This window comes from Labeo rohita, chromosome 3 (genome assembly GCF_022985175.1).
Source record: "Labeo rohita strain BAU-BD-2019 chromosome 3, IGBB_LRoh.1.0, whole genome shotgun sequence".
Lineage (NCBI taxonomy): Eukaryota > Metazoa > Chordata > Actinopteri > Cypriniformes > Cyprinidae > Labeo > Labeo rohita.
The window spans coordinates 3551501-3570393 of NC_066871.1; the positions used below are offsets into that span (position 1 = coordinate 3551501).

An 18893-nucleotide genomic window follows, 5' to 3' on the forward strand; every position below is an offset into this window, starting at 1 on the left:
AGGACAAAGAAAAGGCAAGTAACAAAGTTAATTAAATGTGAAACTTTAAGATTTTTGTTTATGTTTTTTTCGTAAAATGTACTCCAGTAATTTTTTAAAAATTCAAAAAATAATTGTATAAAATGGATAATTCCGGCCTTTGATTCTGATTGGTTGAACCGCATCTTTGTTGCACCTTTGTTGCAACCACAACTGATTCTGTGGAACTACATTGTTTGGTGGAAGAACACTGTTTTTATTTACTTTATTTACTGTGTTTTATTTTGTGAAACCTTACTATGTATATGGAATAACTGTTTCATAAAAGCAATAAGCCCTGTGAAGCCCAGTGATTTTATAACAGCTAAGGGGGTTTTAGGCACCCCACTTTGCATCATGCCTAACAACGCCCCTTAGCTGTTATAAATTCACTGTAAACCACAGCTTTTTGGAACTAATTCTTCATGTTCATGTTCTGGTGCGTAAATAACTCTGACTCAAAACACTGATAAGAATAACCTATAAATGAACATTTAAGAACTTTTTTACCTTCAAAGGTTTAAATAGTAGCTCAAGAACCAAAAATGTTGCCAAAAATGGTTCTTTAGAAGCTGAAGGTTCTACACTTTTAAGAAGTAACTGTTCTTTATTGTATGGTTCCATGAAAAACCTTTAAAGGATTAGTTCACTTCCAGAATAAAAATTTCTTGATAATTTACTCCCCCGTGCCATCCAAGATTTATGTCTTTGTGTTTATGTCTTTCTTCAGTTGAAAAGAAATTAAGGTTTTTGAGGAAAACATTCCAGGATTTTTCTCCATATAGTGGACTTCAAAGGGAGCCAATGGACTGAAGGTCCGAACTGCAGTTTCAATGCAGCTTCAAAGGGCTCCATGCGACCCCAGCTGAGGAATAAGGGTCTTATCTAGCATTTTTATACTTTTTAATCACAAATGCTTGTCTTGGCTTGCACTAGCTCTGCGATGCGTGTCTTTACACATGGTTGGAAAGGTCACACATGGTTAGTTCTTTGTTCCCTTTGGAGCTGCATTGAAACTGCAATTCAACTCATTGATCCCCATTGAAGTCCACTATATGGAGAAAAATCCTGGAATGTCTGCCTCAAAAACCTTAAAGGAGAAGTCCACTTCCAGAACAAAAATTTACAGATCATTTACTCACCCCCTTGTCATCCAAGATGTTCATGTCTTTCTTTCTTCAGTCGATAAGAAATTATGTTTTTTGAGGAAAACATTTCAGGATTTCTTTCCATTTAGTGGACTTCAGTGGTGCCCGTGAGTTTGAACTTCCTTTGAACTTTCTTAAATGCAGCTTCAAATGGCTCTAAACAATCCCATCCAAGGAAGAAGGGTCTTATCTAGTGAAGCGAGCAGTCATTTTCTGAACAAATTGACAATTTATATACTTTTAACCTCAAATGCTCATCTTGTCTAGCTCTGCATGAACTCTGTGTGATGTCGAAAAACTCTCATTTTCTTCTTTAACTTCAAAATCATCCTACATCGTTGCAGAAGTACTGACCCAGTGTTTACAAAGTGAACATGCAAAGAATATCAAACGGCCTTTACAAAAAAAGGTAAAACAGCGATATAGGATGATTTTGAGAAGAAAGTGAGATGGGAGTTTTTCAACTGCGTTGAACCGGATCACACAGAGTTCACGCAGAGCTCGATAAGTCGAGCTTTTAAGGTTAAAAACAATATAAATTGTAATTTTTTTAGAAAATGACTAATCGTTTCGGTAGATAAGACTCTTATTCCTCATTTGAAGCCATGTGTTGCTGCTTTAAAACCGCATTTTAGAAGTTCATACTCGGGGGCACCATTGAAGTCCACTATATGGAAAGAAATCCTAAAATGTTTTCCTCAAAAAACATAATTTCTTTATGACTTAAGAAAGAAAGACATGAACATCTTAGATGACGAGGGGGTGAGTAAATTATCTGCAAATTTTAGTTCTGTAACTAAATCCTAATCCTTTAATTTCTTTTCAACTGAAGAAAGAAAGACATCAACATCAAGACATTGAATAGAGGTTCTTTATTAAAATGGTCTTTACACTAAGAAAAAAATGGTTCTTTTAAGAACTGTTCACTGGAAGGTTTTTTGGGGAACCATGAATGGTTCTTCTATGGCATCACAGCAAAAAACCCCTTCGGAACTTTCATTTTTAAAAGTTTATGCAGAACCCTCTGAAGAACCCTTATTTGTAAGAGCGTAGCCTTGATTGACAGACACCGCTGCGGCACGCAACGCCAGTTCTACCGTGACTTGCATTCCAGCGGTTTTGTTTGGCGAGAGAGACAAAGAGGAGCGAGAGAGATGAACATTAAGATGGTCAGTTCTGCGGTGACCCCTCGTCCTTCAGCACCCTGAGGTCACTCGTCGCTCTAAATGGGGTTATTAAATGGCTGAACAAACACACTCCTCCTCTCGGTTTCCTTTGTTTTTCTTTCTCTCTGTGTTCTCCGTTTCACAGCCCTGTCACGGCCTTTCTTCAAACGCCCAGCTCTCTCGCTCTTCAGACCTCTTTTCTTCGCTCGTCTTCTCGCCTTTGAGGGGGGCATGTTTTTGTTTGCGTAAGATTTCTTTGAGATTGCGGTGAAATCGGCACTGTTTCGTGAAGTCTCAGAGTGTTTTGTGATGGTTGTGAGGTCTTGAAACTTCTGAGGTCTTGCCCCAAAAAATGCTGTTAAGTTTTGGACACATTATCAAAATTTCACAAAAAAGGTCTGTTGTCTTTCATCAGTAGTGTTGTAATGTATGAAGCACAGCTCACTTTCAAAGTAGGATTTTGTTGGTCAACAGTGATTCGCATGACTAGTTTGAAAATGTTGTGCAATCTGTGTCAGGAAATCCTTCGCTTTCATATGAAATTCATAATTGCATGGATTCCTGTTAAAATGACTAAATTTCACCTGTAATAATTTACCAAACAATGGAAGTTAAATAAGTCACTTATAAGAATAAGTGTCTGTTTCAACATGAACATTCAGAATTGTTCCCGAAGGTCCCCACATGACATTTATGTATTAGTAAAATATATTAAAAATGTATTTAGTAAAATTATATAAAGCAACTAATTCTGTTTATTGTCATATTTATGTATACAAATAAAAAGTACTTAAGTAAATCTGTAAATATAAAATAAATATACTAAATATTTAATATCAATATTCCTCATTAAAAAACAATTTAATATTATATACAATATATATTATAATAACGTAATATTCTGTAAATATAATAAAAATATGTTTAATATAACTAAATATTGTCCATTAAAAACAGGAACAATAAGCAATAATAAGCAAATATATATATATATAATATTTTTATTGCCATATTGCTGCATGCAAATAAAATGTTAATAATTAAGTATTGTGTATAATAATAATATTATTAAATATAATAATATTAAATAAAATATTATATATAATATTATTAAATTAAAACTAGGATTGTTTTAAATTATTATTATTTTTTTTAAAAAACATTTTGTTTATTAAGTTTTCTACATTAGCACTTTTTTTTTTAAATGCATGCATACAAATAATATTCAATTTTAACAATATTTTTAATGTGTGGTGCCTCCAATTGGGAGAAAAAACTTTGAAATGTTTTTATTGTCATATCGGTGCATATAAATAAATATATAATATTAAATATTGTATTTAAATATATTTAATACTATTAAACATTAAATATGTAGCTTTGAAAAGCTACTATTAAAGGCCCTCTATAAAATACATTTTTTTATTATTATTAAATGTTACATAAAAATGAACATTCTGTCTTGTCCTCATTAAAAAAAATAAAAAACAGAAATAATAGGAATTATAAGCAAATATTTATTTTTATTGTCATATTGGTGCATGTAAATAAAATGTAATTAAATATTATATTTAAAGTTATTTAATATTATTAAATATTAAATATGTCACTCTGAGAAGCTACTTTTAAAGGTGCTGTATAATATAAAATGAATTATAATAATAAATGTATTATTAAAAAATTACATCAAATTGAACATTATCTTGTCCTCATTAAAAAAATAAATAATACCAGTGATAAGCAAATATTTATTTTCATTGTCATGTTAGTGTGTGTAACTAAAAATGTAATATTTAATATTATATTTAAATATATTTCATATTATTGAACATTAAATGTCACGTTGAGAAGCTATTTTAAAGGCTTTTTATAAAAAAGTTTATTATTATTATTAATATTAGATATTACATAAAAATGAACATTCTGTCTTGTCCTCTTTAAAAAAGAGAAATAATAGCAATAATAAGCAAATAGATATTTTTATTGCCATATTAGTGCATGTAAATAAAACTGTAAATGTAAAAACATTATATTTAAACTTTAAATATTAAATGTCACTCTGAGAAGCTACTTTTAACGGTGCTTTATCAAATAAAATTTATTATTATTATTAGTAGTAGTAGTAGTAATAAATATTACATTAAATTGAACATTGGCTTGTCCTCATTAAAAAATAATACCAATGATAGGCAAATATTTATGTTTATTGTCATATTGGTGCATGTAAATAAAAGTGTAATATTTAATATTATATATAAATTTATTTAATAGTATTAAATATTAAATATGTTGCTTTATGAAGCCATTTTTAAAGGCCCTTTATGAAATAACTATTATCATTGTTATTAAGTATTAGATTAAAATGAACGTTCTGTCATTTCCTCATTAAAAAAAGATAAACAATAATAAAATAAATAAAAGATAAGCAAATATTTATTTTTATTGTCATATTTGTGCATGTAAATAAAAATGTAATAATTAATATATAATATATATAACTATAGTCCATATTATTACATTTAAAAAAATGTCTTCATTACAAATTTTTGCATATTACATTACAATATCCTAAAAGGGTAAGGTGCTAAGATAGACACACACACATACACAGTTTTTTTTCTTAGCTGAAGCATGCAGTGTTGATTTTTCCCTCACTTGCGGCTCATGTTACGGCTGAAGCAGGTGGACGTCTGCCCGGGCGTGAGGATGTCTTAGCCAGCCTGATAAAGTGACCATTAGTCTGGGGCATGCAGACAGGCCGGCCCCAACACACAAACACACACCTCAGCCACACACAACTGGCCCCTTTTAACTGTTTAAACGTTAACGCTATTATGAGCTCTGATCTGAGAATGATCGCCCGCTACTGTCCTCCATTGGGATGATGGGAAATGCACTGTGATGGGATGATGGGAGATGATGAATGACTGAGCAAGCGAACAGTGAAGGGCAGAGGCGTTTGTTATTGTTTGCAGCTGGAGGAAGAAGCGGCACTGCACAAGTCCAGAGGGTTTTAGTGTGGTCGTGTTCGTGTGTGGTACGCCCGTGTGATGGATGCTGGAAGGTGGGAAGGGTTTCTGGAATGTGGTGGGTATTGAATGATGGCTTTGGTGGTTTCATTTCTCACGGCCACAGCTTCAATAGTCCATGAGCAACAGAAGCTCTTCTAGGTCAAGATGCAGTCCTCGCATTCTGCAGGAAGTTCATGAGAAGCCTTGGTGTCTTTCTGATTAGTTGGTTTATTTATAAAAGCATTAGTCTGAGCCTCTGTTGACACACCCACTGATCGCTCACGGACCACCGGATGCTCGTTGCACACAAAAAAAGCAAAGCTTTCTTAAATGGTCTCTAAAAATATCTGTCTGTGACTCTTGTTATTTTTGGGTAGATGGAAAAGTCAAGAACTTTTCATTATAACTTGTCCCTTTAAGTAGTTTGTCTTTTTCTTGCTTAAGAAAATGCTATGAATAGACTTAAAAAAATACAGAATCAAAATTGAATCAAATCTTTGTGAATCTGCAAAAATTGTTCCTGAATCAGATATCATTGTGAATCAAATTGTTCTGAATCTGCAATAAAAATTTCCTGAATCAAATCTCATTGTCAGTCGGATCGTTCAAATTTTTCTAAATCTGCAGAAATTGTTCCTGAAGCAAACCTGATTGTGAACTGGATTGAATCTAATTGTTCTGAATCTGCACAAATAGTTTCTGAATCAAATCTCATTGTCAATCAGATTGAATCAAATTGTTCTGAATCTGCAAAAATTGTTCCTGAAGCAAGCCTCATTGTGAATCAGATTGAATCGAATCTCATTGTCAAGATTTCAGTCAGATTGCTCAGATTGTTTTGAATCTGCAGAATTTTTTCCTGAATCAAATATCATGTTGAATAAGGTTGAATCGAATCGTTCTGAATCTGCAGAATTTTTTTCCTGAATCAAATATCATGTTGAATAAGGTTGAATCAAATCGTTCTGAATCTGCAAATGTTATTACTGAATCAAATCTCATTGTCAATCAGATTGTTCACATTGTTTTGAATCTGCAGAAATTGTTCCTGAAGCAAACCTGATTGTGAACTGGATTGAATCTAATTGTTCTGAATCTGCACAAATAGTTTCTGAATCAAATCTCATTGTGAATCAGATTGAATCAAATTGTTCTGAATCTGCAAAAAAAATTTCCTGAAGCAAACCTTGTTGTGAATCGTATTAAATCAAAATTTTCTGAATATGCAGAAATTATTCCTGAATGAAACCTCATTGTAAATCAGATTGAATCAAATTGCTTTGAATCTGCAGAAACTGTCCTTGAAGCAAACCTGATTGTGAACTGGATTAAATGAAATCATTCTGAATCTGCAGAAGTTGTTCCTGAATCAAATATCATTGTAAATCAGATTGAATCAAATCATTCTGAATCTGTATAAATTATTCCTGAATCAAATCTAATTGTCAGTCGGATTGTTCAAATTGTTCTGTATCTGCAGAAATTGTTCCTGAAGCAAACTTCATTGTGAATCAGACTGAATCAAATCATTCTGAATCTGCAAAAATTATTCCTGAATCAAACCTCATTGTGAATCGGATTGAATTAAATCATTTTGAATCTGCAAAAATTATTCCTGAGTCAAACTTCATTGTAAACCGTATTGAATCAAATTGTTCTTAATCTGCAGAAATTGTTCCTGAATCAAATATCATTTTGTATTGGATTGAATTGAATTGTTCTGCAAAAATCATTCCTGGATTGAATCGAAAACCTGTGAATCAAAACTGAATCAATTCACTCTCTACCAAAAGATTCTCACCCCCTAATAACATTGTTATTATTATTGTCAACCCTCGAACCCTGAGTTCAAAGGTTGAATTTGAAGAGTAGCTGTTCATGTCCCTTAAGATCCAAAAAGGAAAATCTAATCTAAAGTTTTTGTCTTCATTAACATTAAACTCTTGTCTTGCAGAATCGCTTGATAAGTGGGAGAGGTTGACTGTGGCCGATGCCCTGGAGCCTGTGCAGTTTGAAGACGGAGAGAAGATCGTAGTGCAGGGAGAACCCGGAGATGATTTCTTTATTATAACAGAGGTATGCGAGGAAATTACTCTATGCTTGTTTATTACAGCTAGTGAAGGACAATCCTACCTTTTTGGTATCCACAATAAGTCTTTTATAAGTACTTGTTCCTCTAAGCTGACTAGAAGAGAATCACTCTCCTTGGTTCCTCCCAAGGTTCCTTGGGGAGTTTAGTCCTGACACTTTCTAAAGTTTCAAGTTTCAAAGGTAAAGCAGTATTTTAACTTTTACTACAAAGTAATCTGACATAGGTGTCTGTTGATCAAAAAAAAGTTTCAGACCTTCCTGTTGAATTCCCAGTACTTTTGGAAATATAATTTTGGAATTCATATACTGATTTGAATCTTTCCAAACATTCTGTATAGATAAAACTGAGCTTTATGGCATGTGTAAATGCCATAAAGTTGCTTTCAGACAATTCCCACTGTAAGAAATGTGTTGAATTACGATCAGTATCTTGGAAATCTTAATTGAATTGTGTGAATATTGAATTATGACTTTCAAATAGTTTTTGAGTCCTACTATACATTGAATATATTGTGCATGTAAATTCATTTTTGCTTGTTTTCTCTATCTTTTATTGCATTAGTTGACACTCTCGCTTTGTGCTGTCAACACCAAAGAGCACATTTACATTTCTGAAAGCCCTGGTGGTGCTGATTCAGCATTCTTCTCATTCTCTGCCAGATCTTTGAACAGTATTTTGATTAACTCCACATTTATAAAGATGTTGTGAAGTCTGGAGGGGGCTCTTTTCCCGTTCATGTGTGTTCTCATATTTTCAGTGCCTCTCTTTTTTCCTTCTCATTTTCTCCTCCGTGAAGGTTGGAGTACTAATATAATCAGGCTGTTGAGTAAAGTAGAGCTCTAAACCTTCATTTGGCTGCCTCATGTTCCCAATCTGTGCTGCCATGAATCCACCTGTTTATTGCTTGCTTATTAGTGGTGATTCCTAAGGCAAGCCTGACTTTTATTTTTGCCTTTGGTTAGTGATTTGAACAAATGTCTAATACTAACTCTTAAACTCATCCTGAATGACTTTTGTGCCTCAGACGTGATTGATTTCTCTAATCATGAGGCTTGTTGAGGAGATATAATGGATTTATGATTTATTCCTGGCAGACGAAAATCCCATTCTAGGAGAAATTTAATTTTTGATTTGGCCTGCACTTAAATTTGATAAAACATTTCTGATGTTGAGGAGCCAAACATCACACAGGTGGATTTGAGATTGATGATGCTCAGGTAACGTCATGTGCATTTGGAAAAGGCTTTCGTAAGAATACTTCCTTCAGGGAATGTTATAAGTCTGAGATTGATGAGCCGTATGAAGTGAATCTGGGACAACACACATTTGTAGTAAAAAAAGGTTAGCTTTTCGCTGATGAACAATGGAAGGAGACGTTTGCCAGTGTTAAGTCTGTGTGATTGCGACTGACTGAGAGTGTAGGAAACCTTCTGCTGTGTCCAGATGTGTGTGTGCCTTGAGACAGACAGACAAACACATAGAAGCACCTGCAAATCTAGTTTCCAAAGGAAATGTCTTTAGTAAATGGCCAGCATTCTATTCTATTCTGTTCTATTCTGTTCTATTCTGTTCTATTCTGTTCGCTCAGTTCTGTTGTGGTCTTATCTATTTACTGTAGTTATGTGTATTTACTGTACATTACCACTACCTAAGGTGTTTCTGATCATTTATTCACCCCCATGTCATCCAAAAAACTTTCCAGGATTTTTCTCCACATAGTGGACTTCAATGGTGGCCAATCGGTTGAAGGTCTAAGTTGCAGTTTCAGTGCAGCTTCAAAGACCTCACACAATCCCAGCCGAGGAATAAGGGTCTTATCTAACGAAACGAGCTGTCATTTTCTAAAAAATTATGTAGTTTAATAGGGATGCACTATATTATCGGACCTGTATCGGAATTGGACGCAAAGCCTGAACGATGATTAGATTCACTGTTTTGGATCACTGCATTTAATCTGATAATGCACGTATAGAATGAGGCGTTCGGGGTGTGATAGAGTAAACAGTAATAGCACATGCACTGGCAGCAGCCTCCCCCGTGCCCTAATGCCCGTTCGGTAAGGAGTTTTAATTCCGTAGGGGGCGCTGTTGGCCTACTTCTAATAAAATGAAAGTAAAATACACAAATAACATGTAGACTGTGTTTCTGATTAAATAAAGCAGTAATTGATGTCATAAAATCATGAGTATGTTTTGATTTAAAGGTCAGAAGCTATAGCTTACATGAATAAAAATAACACGAACATGACACTTATAAATGAAATAATTTTTTGATATACTAATTCATTCATCAATGTGAAATGTTTCTTTTTTTATTAATATTTTTTATAATTTGTACAACTTTTTTGCTTTAAAACACCTACAAATGTTAAATCTTAAAATAAAATGTTAAGGTTACCACTGCATATTTTTCTGAGAAAAAAAGAAGCAGCGATTGATGTATAGTTTATTTATAGTTATTTTCAAAGTTTCCGTACTCTGAAAAAGAAAAGAACTTCATTATTGTTTATGTAATTCTAACAAATAAGTTCTTATTAAAAACAAACCAAAATTAAAAAATAATTTGCTTAAAATTTCTGCACAGCTTAAATATCAAATGCTTTTGCCCCCGTTTGTGCGCACATGGGCGTGCTGGTCTGAAAAGGAGGTGTGTGCAGGCGCATTGTTGGCATGTTGTTATTTTGATACAACTGAAATAGACTGCACCATTGACCAACTGAAACCTGGTCTAAAGTCAGTGGCACACTATTTTGTTTGTTATTGAAAGAGTTAATATGCGCCTATAGGCAGGTCGACAATGCACATACACTCTGCTTATTACACACACAGGGACGCGCAGCAGCACACAAACATGCCAGATATTAAAAATGAAAGGGTTACAATGTAAAAGATTATTATTGTGTACATAAATATTAAAATGCCTAAATGTCATAATGGATAGTCAGTCGCTTTTTTATGCAAGCTGTTTTTTGGTTTCACTTTCACATTTGAAAACAGTCACGTTCAGCAAGGAGGGGAGAGGATGAAAAGGGGATGCACGTAACTCATTTGAGGGAGCTCGGCCTGTTCATGCCCCCACTTGGCACCGGCCCTGTCTTTGTTCTAGCAAATTCCGAATCTGTAAATAGCGGATATAACCCTTTTAGACCATGTGTTTGCTTGAAATATCAAAAGTGGATTCGGACACGCCTTAAGGGCACCTGCGCTTTAGACCATGCGCTTAGATTGTTAAAATAGGGCCCGTTTTGTTGTTTTCAAAGAAAAGCATATATATATCGGTATCGGCATTGTATCGGCAAATACAATCTGCAAAAAAACAATATTGTGCATCCCTAGTTTTAAACCACAGATTTTAACTGATGTGCATGCGGGACTTCACGCATTACGTAATCACGTTGGAAAGGCCATGCGTGGTTAGTCCTTCGTCTGTGTACTTCGGTTCATTAAGGTAGAGTAGAATGAAAAACTCCTCTCATTTTCTCCCGCAACTTCTAAATCGCCCAACATCGTTGTTTTACCTTTTTATGTAAAGGGCGTTTGACTTTCTTTGTATGTTCGCTTTGTAAACACTGGGTCAGAACTTCCGCCTACGCCATGCGTGACCTTTTCAATGTGATTATGTAATGCATAAGGAGCCCTTGAAGCTCCATTGAAACTGCATTTCAAACCATTAGCTCCCATTGAAGTCCACTATATGGAGAAAAATCCTGGAATGTTTTCCTGAAAAACCTTCATTTCGTTTTGACTGAAGAAAGAAAGACGTGAACATCTTGGATGCATCATGGTGCTGAGTAAATTATTAGGAAAGTTTTACTAATCCAGGTTAAACCAGCATTGAAGTGCACTGCATGTGACCCAAAATGAACTGCAGCAAACTCAGTAGTAAAAAGTCCATCTGAGATGTCAGATAATCCAAGAGACATTATAAACATAATTCAGTTATTAAAGAAGATGCCTTAAAAAGAAGTAGAAAGCAAGGCAGCTCACTAGGCTTTGGAATTAAACCATAATGTGATGAACAGATAAAAACATGTCCGTTTAAGGCTGCAAGAAACTTTGTGTCAATATGCATCCTGTGATCCTCCTATTTAGTGTGTAATTAGATGTGGGTGTGTGTTTGTGAATGAAGGTCCTAACCACAAAAGTGAAAGAGGTGAAAAAGATAAAAGGACGAAGACAAACACAAAGCAAAAAGCAAGAACTATGAGACCAGAGCTGAACAATAACACCCACACAGCTCTCCCTTCCCAAGCCTGTGTCAGCGTGTCCGTAAAGCGGTCCCCGGTTCCCTCACTCAGGTCTGGAGTCTGGGCCTGACCCTGTGTGAAAGTCTGCAGCCTACATTCCATCACTGAACCGCCGGCCACCCCGCGCTGGGAATCAGGCAGAGACGGAGGAAGAGAGAGAGACAAACAAGCAGCGAGACTGAGCCATGTCTCATGCTACAGTCTTCTTCATTTATTTTTATCTGTCTCTCTGCCCTGCTCTTCCCTGACCCAGATGAACACAAGATGATAGAAATGCGAACTGGAGGAGGATGAACAGAGCAAATTAATGCAATTTGAGTCTTCACTAAAATATGAAGCAGCGCATCTGTTTTCAACATTGGTAATTATAAGAAATGTTACTTAAGCAGCAAATCATCATATTAGAATGATTTCTAAAGAATCATGTGACAATGAAGACTGGAGTAATGATGCTGAAAATTCAGTTTTGCATCACAGGAATAAATAAAATTTTCCGCTTTGGCCAAAATGGTGATATATAGGCAGATCATATTCATACCGAGCAATTATTAGTTCAGTCTGAAGCTAGATGTATGGCTCTGATTAAATATAGATTATCAGTAGCACTCAGTTTAAAGGAGAAGTCCACTTCCATTACAAAAATTTACAGATAATTTACTCACCCCCTTGTCATCCAAGATGTTCGTGTATTTTCTTTCTTCAGTCATAAAGAAATTATGTTTCTTAAAGAAAATATTTCAGGAATGTTCTCCATATAGTGGACTTCTATGGTGCCCAAGAGTTTGAATGTCCAAAATGCAGTTTAAATGCAGCTTTAAAAGGCTCTAAACGATCCCAGCTGAGAAAGAAGGGTCTTATCTAGCAAAATGATCGGTTATTTTCTTATAAAATGAACAATTTATATAGTTTTTAACCTCAAATGCTTGTCTTGTCTAGCTCTGCAATGCACATGTGAACTCTGTGTATTCCGGTTCAATACAGTTAGGGTATGTCGAAAAACTCCAATCTCGTTTTCTCCTCCAACGTCGAATTCATCCTACATCGCTGCAGATGTACCGACCCAGTGTTTACAAAGTGAACGTGCAAGGAGGATCAAACACCCTTTACAAAAAAAGGTAAAACAGCGATGTAGGGCGATTTTGAATTTGGGGGAGAAAATGAGATGGGAGTTTTTCGACATACCCTAACAGTATTGACCCGGATTACACAGAGTTCGCATGCGCATCGCAGAGCTAGACAAATGAGTGTTTGCGGTTAAAAAGTATATAAATTGTAATTTTTTAAAGAAAATAACCAATCCTTTCGCTAGATAAGACCCTTCTTCCTCGGCTGGGATCGCTAAGAGCCCTTTGAAACTGCATTTAAACTGCATTTTGGAAGTTCAAACTCGTGGGCACCATTGAAGTCCACTATAAAGAGAACGTTCCTGAAATGTTTTCCTCAAGAAACATAGTTTCTTTACGACTGAAGAAAGAAAGACATAACCATCTTGGATGACTAGGGGGTGAGTAAATTATCTGTAATTTTTTGTTTTAGAAGTGAACTTCTTCTTTAAATGGTGTAAAACTGAAAGTTCTGGAAAACTGTCAAAGCAGTACAGTCCTTGACCAGCTCTTACTTGCAGTACTTTTGAATAACTTTAATGTGCAAAAGACCTAACCCTGTGAGAAAATGTGGAAACATGTCAGAACATCGAATTTTTAATATGCCAGGGATGGCTTTCATCTTATTCCGATTTCAATGCGCCTGTAATTATGTGGTGCATAATGACAGAGTCCACTTTTTTCCTTTCTTTCTTTTTTCTTTAAAAAAGTTTTTCAGCTAAGTTTTAAGCTTTGAATGTTTCGGTGTGACCCCAGCGGATCAGCGTTCTGGTATGTGCCGGATCTTGGCTGGGGACGTGCTCTCCAGAGGTATGACATCATGGGGATGCCCTGGAGCTGTTGGTTTTGCATTGCTATCAAATTATAAGTCTCACAATGGACAACTAATTGTTTCGGCATCTGTGGGAAAACCTATTTAACACACATTGCCCTTAAAAAAGAGAAAATACAAACACCCAAAAGCAAACAAATTAGCAGACGTATGGCACAGAGATCTCTAATTGGCTCTCTGCTCTCACACGATTAAGACAGTCTGACAGCAGCTGTATGGGTAATAAACTGAATCGCATTTAGCATGGCCCAAATTAAGATGATGGAACGTTATACATGGTGAAATCACTTAATGTGTGACGCATCAGGTCATAGTTGCTCCGTGACTCAATCTAACAAACAACAAATGTGTGAAACTGATAAATGTAATAGAAAAAAATTAAATAAAATATTCGATTAAATTAAATTTAAAAAATGTAAAAATAAAATGTATTAAAATTAAATAATTGTAAAAAAAAAAATGAAAAATATAACAGTATTACAGTTTAAGAAATAAAATCAACATTAACTGAACAAAAAATAAATATATATATATATATATATTTATTTATTTATTTATTTATTTATTTATGTAATTTCTCTAATACATGTGATTACTGTCTCACATTCTAGTCAAACGAGGGAATCTTACTTGGCAGAGCGTAATTATACTAATCAGTAATTTGTAACTTGTAAGATAAGTAGTGTTTGTGTGTTATGTGTGAAAGAGTGTGAGAAAATAAAATGTTAAAGATAGTTCCGCCTACTTCATCCCATGAAAGCATATAAAAATATGCATACCTAACATGCACACATCAATGTAGGAGAAGCAGAGAAGAAGATTTATTAGTATTTGTGCATCAAGGCAAATTAGATGGCATGGTTTTCCTAAAAGAGACTGAGAGGTGGAGAGCCGCCCGCCTAGACGCCAGCACCAGACTTTACTGAACGCGAGTAAACATCAAGTTAACAACATTGGCATCCATGGCATGAGTCTTTGGTGCACAATTGAGCTTGATGCCCTTAGGTGGAAATGGTAGCATGTATGCATCAGTTACCTTAGCTATATGCCTGACTGAACTGGAATGTTTGTGTTCTTGACTTTGAATAAGATGTTGGCAGCGTGTCTGATTTTTCATATTGGCAGTGAGGCAGCTCCACAGCTGTGGACCTCTGTAACATAATGCCTTTCCATTAGCAGATGTTCGTACAGTGCTTGGAAGAGGCATGCATCCTGTGACTGAGGAAGACACAGCAGGCAGTAGAGTGTTTGGAGATCTGTCAGGTAGTCTTACAGCTAATATTACAGAGCTTCGTAAGTTAGCAGTGAAATTGCATAGCCTAGACCTGATTTTGACATTTACTGAAGATAATGTGAATCAACCATGAAAAGGTTATTCACACAGATGGTTGGCATGGGAGGTTTAGCACTCTGTTGTGGCTTCTAGACTGTTATTGGTGGTTGCTAGGATGTTGCTATTCAAGTTCTAAAGTGTTCTATGTGGTTTTAGGAATTTATGTGGTTTCTAAAGTGTTGCTATGCAATTTGTATTATAAGTGGTTTTACCATCTTATATGCTTGCTAGACTGTTATTAGTGATTGCTAGGGTATTGCTATTCAAGTTCTAAAGTGTTCTATGCGGTTTTAGGAATTTATGTGGATTCTAGGGTGTTGCTATGCAATTTGCGAAGGGTTATAAGTGGTTTTACCATCTTATGTGGTAGCTAGACTGTTATTAGTGGTTGACAGGGTGTTGCTATGCAAGTTCTAAAGTGTTCTAAATGGTATTAGGAATTTGTGTGGTTTCTAGGGTGTTGCTATGCAATTTCTAAAGTGTTCTAAGTGGTTTTACTATCTTATGTGCTTGCTAGACTGTCATTGGTGGTTGCTAGGGTGTTGCTATGCAAGTTCTAAAGTGTTCTAAATGGTATTAGGAATTTATGTGGTTTCTAGGGTGTTGCTATGCAATTTCCAATGTGTTCTAAGTGGTTTTACTATCTTATGTGCTTGCTAGACTGTCATTGGTGGTTCCTAGGGTGTTGCTATGCAAGTTCTAAAGTGTTCTAAGTGGTATTAGGAATTTATGTGGTTTCTAGGGTGTTGCTATGCAATTTCCGAAGTGTTATAAATGGTTTTACTATCTTATATGCTTGCTAGACTGTCATTGGTGGTTCCTAGGGTGTTGCTATGCAAGTTCTAAAGTGCTCTAAATGGTATTAGGAATTTATGTGGTTTCTAGGATGTTGCTATGCAATTTCTAAAGTGTTTTAAGTTGTTTTACCATCTTATGTTGTTGCTAGACTCTTATTAGTGGTTGCTAATGTGTTGCTATGCAAGTTCTAAGTCTGAGTTCTAAAGTGTTCTAAGTGCTATGTGATTTCTAAACTGTTCTAAGGGGTTTAGCACAGTTCTGTGTGTTGCTAGAATGTAATAGGTTTTTAGGGTGTTGCTGTGCTGTTTATAAAGTGTTCTAAGAGGTTTTGACACTTTGTTGGAAGAACCCTTAAAGTCTTGAAGATGTATAATTGTGTTTGATCAGTGTAGCAGTGGAAGTCAGCAGTGTTTACAATGATACAAGTAATAACTCCAGGAACCAGTTTTGATGGACACTATCCTTGACCCTTCATTTTCATACTTGACCTGTGATTTTCAAGTTTTCCTAGCAGGATGTTAAGGTCAATGGGGTCAACTGTGTGCTGAAAGCTTCAAAGAGATCCAGTAGTGCTACAAGTGAGATACAGCCATGGGCAGCGGACAGTGATATGTTATTGACTACTTTGACAAGTGCTGGTTCAGTGTTCAGCAACACTGTTTCAAATCATATATCAGTGTCCACTAACAGTTTGAGTATAGACAACAACTCTTAAACAAACAGCTCAGGACTGGCGTTCATAAAGCGTTGGGCCTCTTCTCACTGTACAGTATGTGCACTTCCTTAGTAAGAATTTATGCTTTACTGTACATTGATTTCCACTAATAAGGAAATAAAATGCAAGTTCCTTGAATTTTTTTATTAGATGTTTATGGAATACCTTTAATCACTAGTGTTGCTATCTAAGATCCGGTTGTGACTGGGCTGTTGTTTAAAATCCTCTCTGTAACGTCATTTAGTCATAAAGTTCCCTAATGACGTTTAAAAACTACTCCATGTTTTCTCTCTTCATCTAAATTACGAATAGGATACAAATTGTTGCTGTTGACATGCAAAGCCTTGAGTGACACAGCAAAAGAGTCCGTAGATGACCTCTTAACCTGCTGCCAACCCCCACATTTGCTCACAAGATACTAGCTTACTCACAGTCTGGAGGGTCATAAAATAACCCTGTTACTTTAGAATCTTTTGAAAATAGTGTTGTAGTTAAATCCAAATCAAGATTTTTATTTATTTACTTAGTCCAGCACTTTCTTCTCTTGTATATATTTATTTTGTGTCTGTTTTATTTAAAGATTTTAACATGAGGACCTTATATTATTCTAATTATATATCAAGAAGATCCAGTAGTACTGCCAGTTACAGCGCTGGTTAGTGGACACTAATATGTTATTGAATACTTTGACAGGTGCTATTTCAGTAATTCACCACACTAAACTAACACTGGTTTATAAATAGATGAAGAGTTCAGATGCAAAAGTCTCTAAATCCATCTGACGTTTTTCTTTAAAATGACCATTTCTTTCTGGCTACTTTGTATAGGTTTCTATGTAAGTACTGACACTTCTGTTTGGGCTGAGGCTGGAATTTAGCGAGTTTGAAGTAAAAGTATTTGATGGATGTATAATATGTGTCGAGAGCATGCGCTCAGTATCATTATCTCATTTTTGACAGAGATGGCTTTTAGCTGGTTTTGCATCTGAACTCTTTAGATATTAGTAATATAAGTCAGACTAAAACATTTTTTGAATTTTATTAATTAATAATAACTTATTAATAATAATTGGTTTTATGTCATTGTTTTTATTTTATTAATAATAATTCTTATTAAATAATAATATTTATTGTATTTAAAAATAAAATAATAAAATAATAAAAATAATTATATTTAATAATTGTTTATTATTGCTAAGTGCTATTATATTTAGTTTATTATATTTTTACATCTTTAAGCATATTTGTTTAATTTCTCTGTTTTATGTTTTTTCTTTTTTACATGTTCAATATATTAATAAATGAGATCAAATATTAATAATAATAATAATAACAGTGAATGTAATAGTTACCAAATACTATTATATTTAATTATTTCTTTTAAATGTAAGCGCATTTATTTTCTCATATATTACAGATTTTTCTGTTTGTATTTATTTGTATTTATGTATTTATGTTTTTAATATATTTATAACAACAACAATATCAATAATAATAAATTATTAAATAAATAATAATTTATTATTTATTTTTCTAAAAATCATAATTATTAAATAAGTGAGAAGAAATTATGAAATGCTATGATATTTAATTATATTTTTAAATCTTTAAGCACATTTGTTAAATTTGTGTTATATTACTGAATTTTCACTGTTTTTGTTTATTTCTTATTTTACCTTTTTAATATATTAATAATAATAATAATAATAATGATAATAATGAATGTAATAGTTATTCATTTTTACAAAATACTATATATATATTTTTTTAATTTAAGCACATTCAATTTCTCTTATATTACATTTTTTTGTTTTTATTTATATTTTTAATATATTTATAACAACAATAATAATAATAAATTATTTAATACATAATGATAATAATAAATGAAATACTATTATTTCATTTTTATTTTAATATGTAAATTAAAATCTTTAAGCACATTTGTTTAATTTCTCCTATATTACAGATTTTTTATTTTACATGTATTAATAATAATAAATTATTATTAAGTAACTTAGTTATTATTATTATTATTATTAATAATAATAATAATAATAATAATAATTAATGTAATAGTTATTCATTTTTACCAAATACTATTATTTATATATATATAAATTATATATAATTAATTAATGTTAGCACATTTAATTTGTCTTACATTACTGATTTTTTTGTTTGTGTATATATTTGTAATATATTTTTAATATCATATTGAAGTAAGGGATTCCCGCTCGCTTAATCTTCTTGATCACTTATAATTTATTTTAGTGCTGATCCCTTACTTGAATATGATGTTGCTTATTGATCTAAGACTAAAGTTGATGAGACTAAGACTAAAGGTAATTTTTATTTTTTTTCATGAATATATTTATAACAACAACAACAATAGAAATTATTACGAACTACTGCTATATTTAATTTCATTT

At 33.7% G+C, this 18893-nt stretch overlaps 1 protein-coding gene across 2 annotated transcripts in view; it reads left to right on the forward strand.

The window, feature by feature from the left end:
- The window catches only part of prkar1b (protein kinase, cAMP-dependent, regulatory, type I, beta), a 96153-nt gene that overhangs the window by 69741 nt on the left and 7519 nt on the right, over positions 1-18893 (forward strand). For both annotated transcript variants that reach the window (XM_051105656.1, XM_051105655.1), the window contains exon 9: positions 7298-7419. In XM_051105656.1, coding sequence (XP_050961613.1) covers positions 7298-7419 — 122 coding nt within the window. The remainder of the gene's footprint in view (positions 1-7297; positions 7420-18893) is intronic.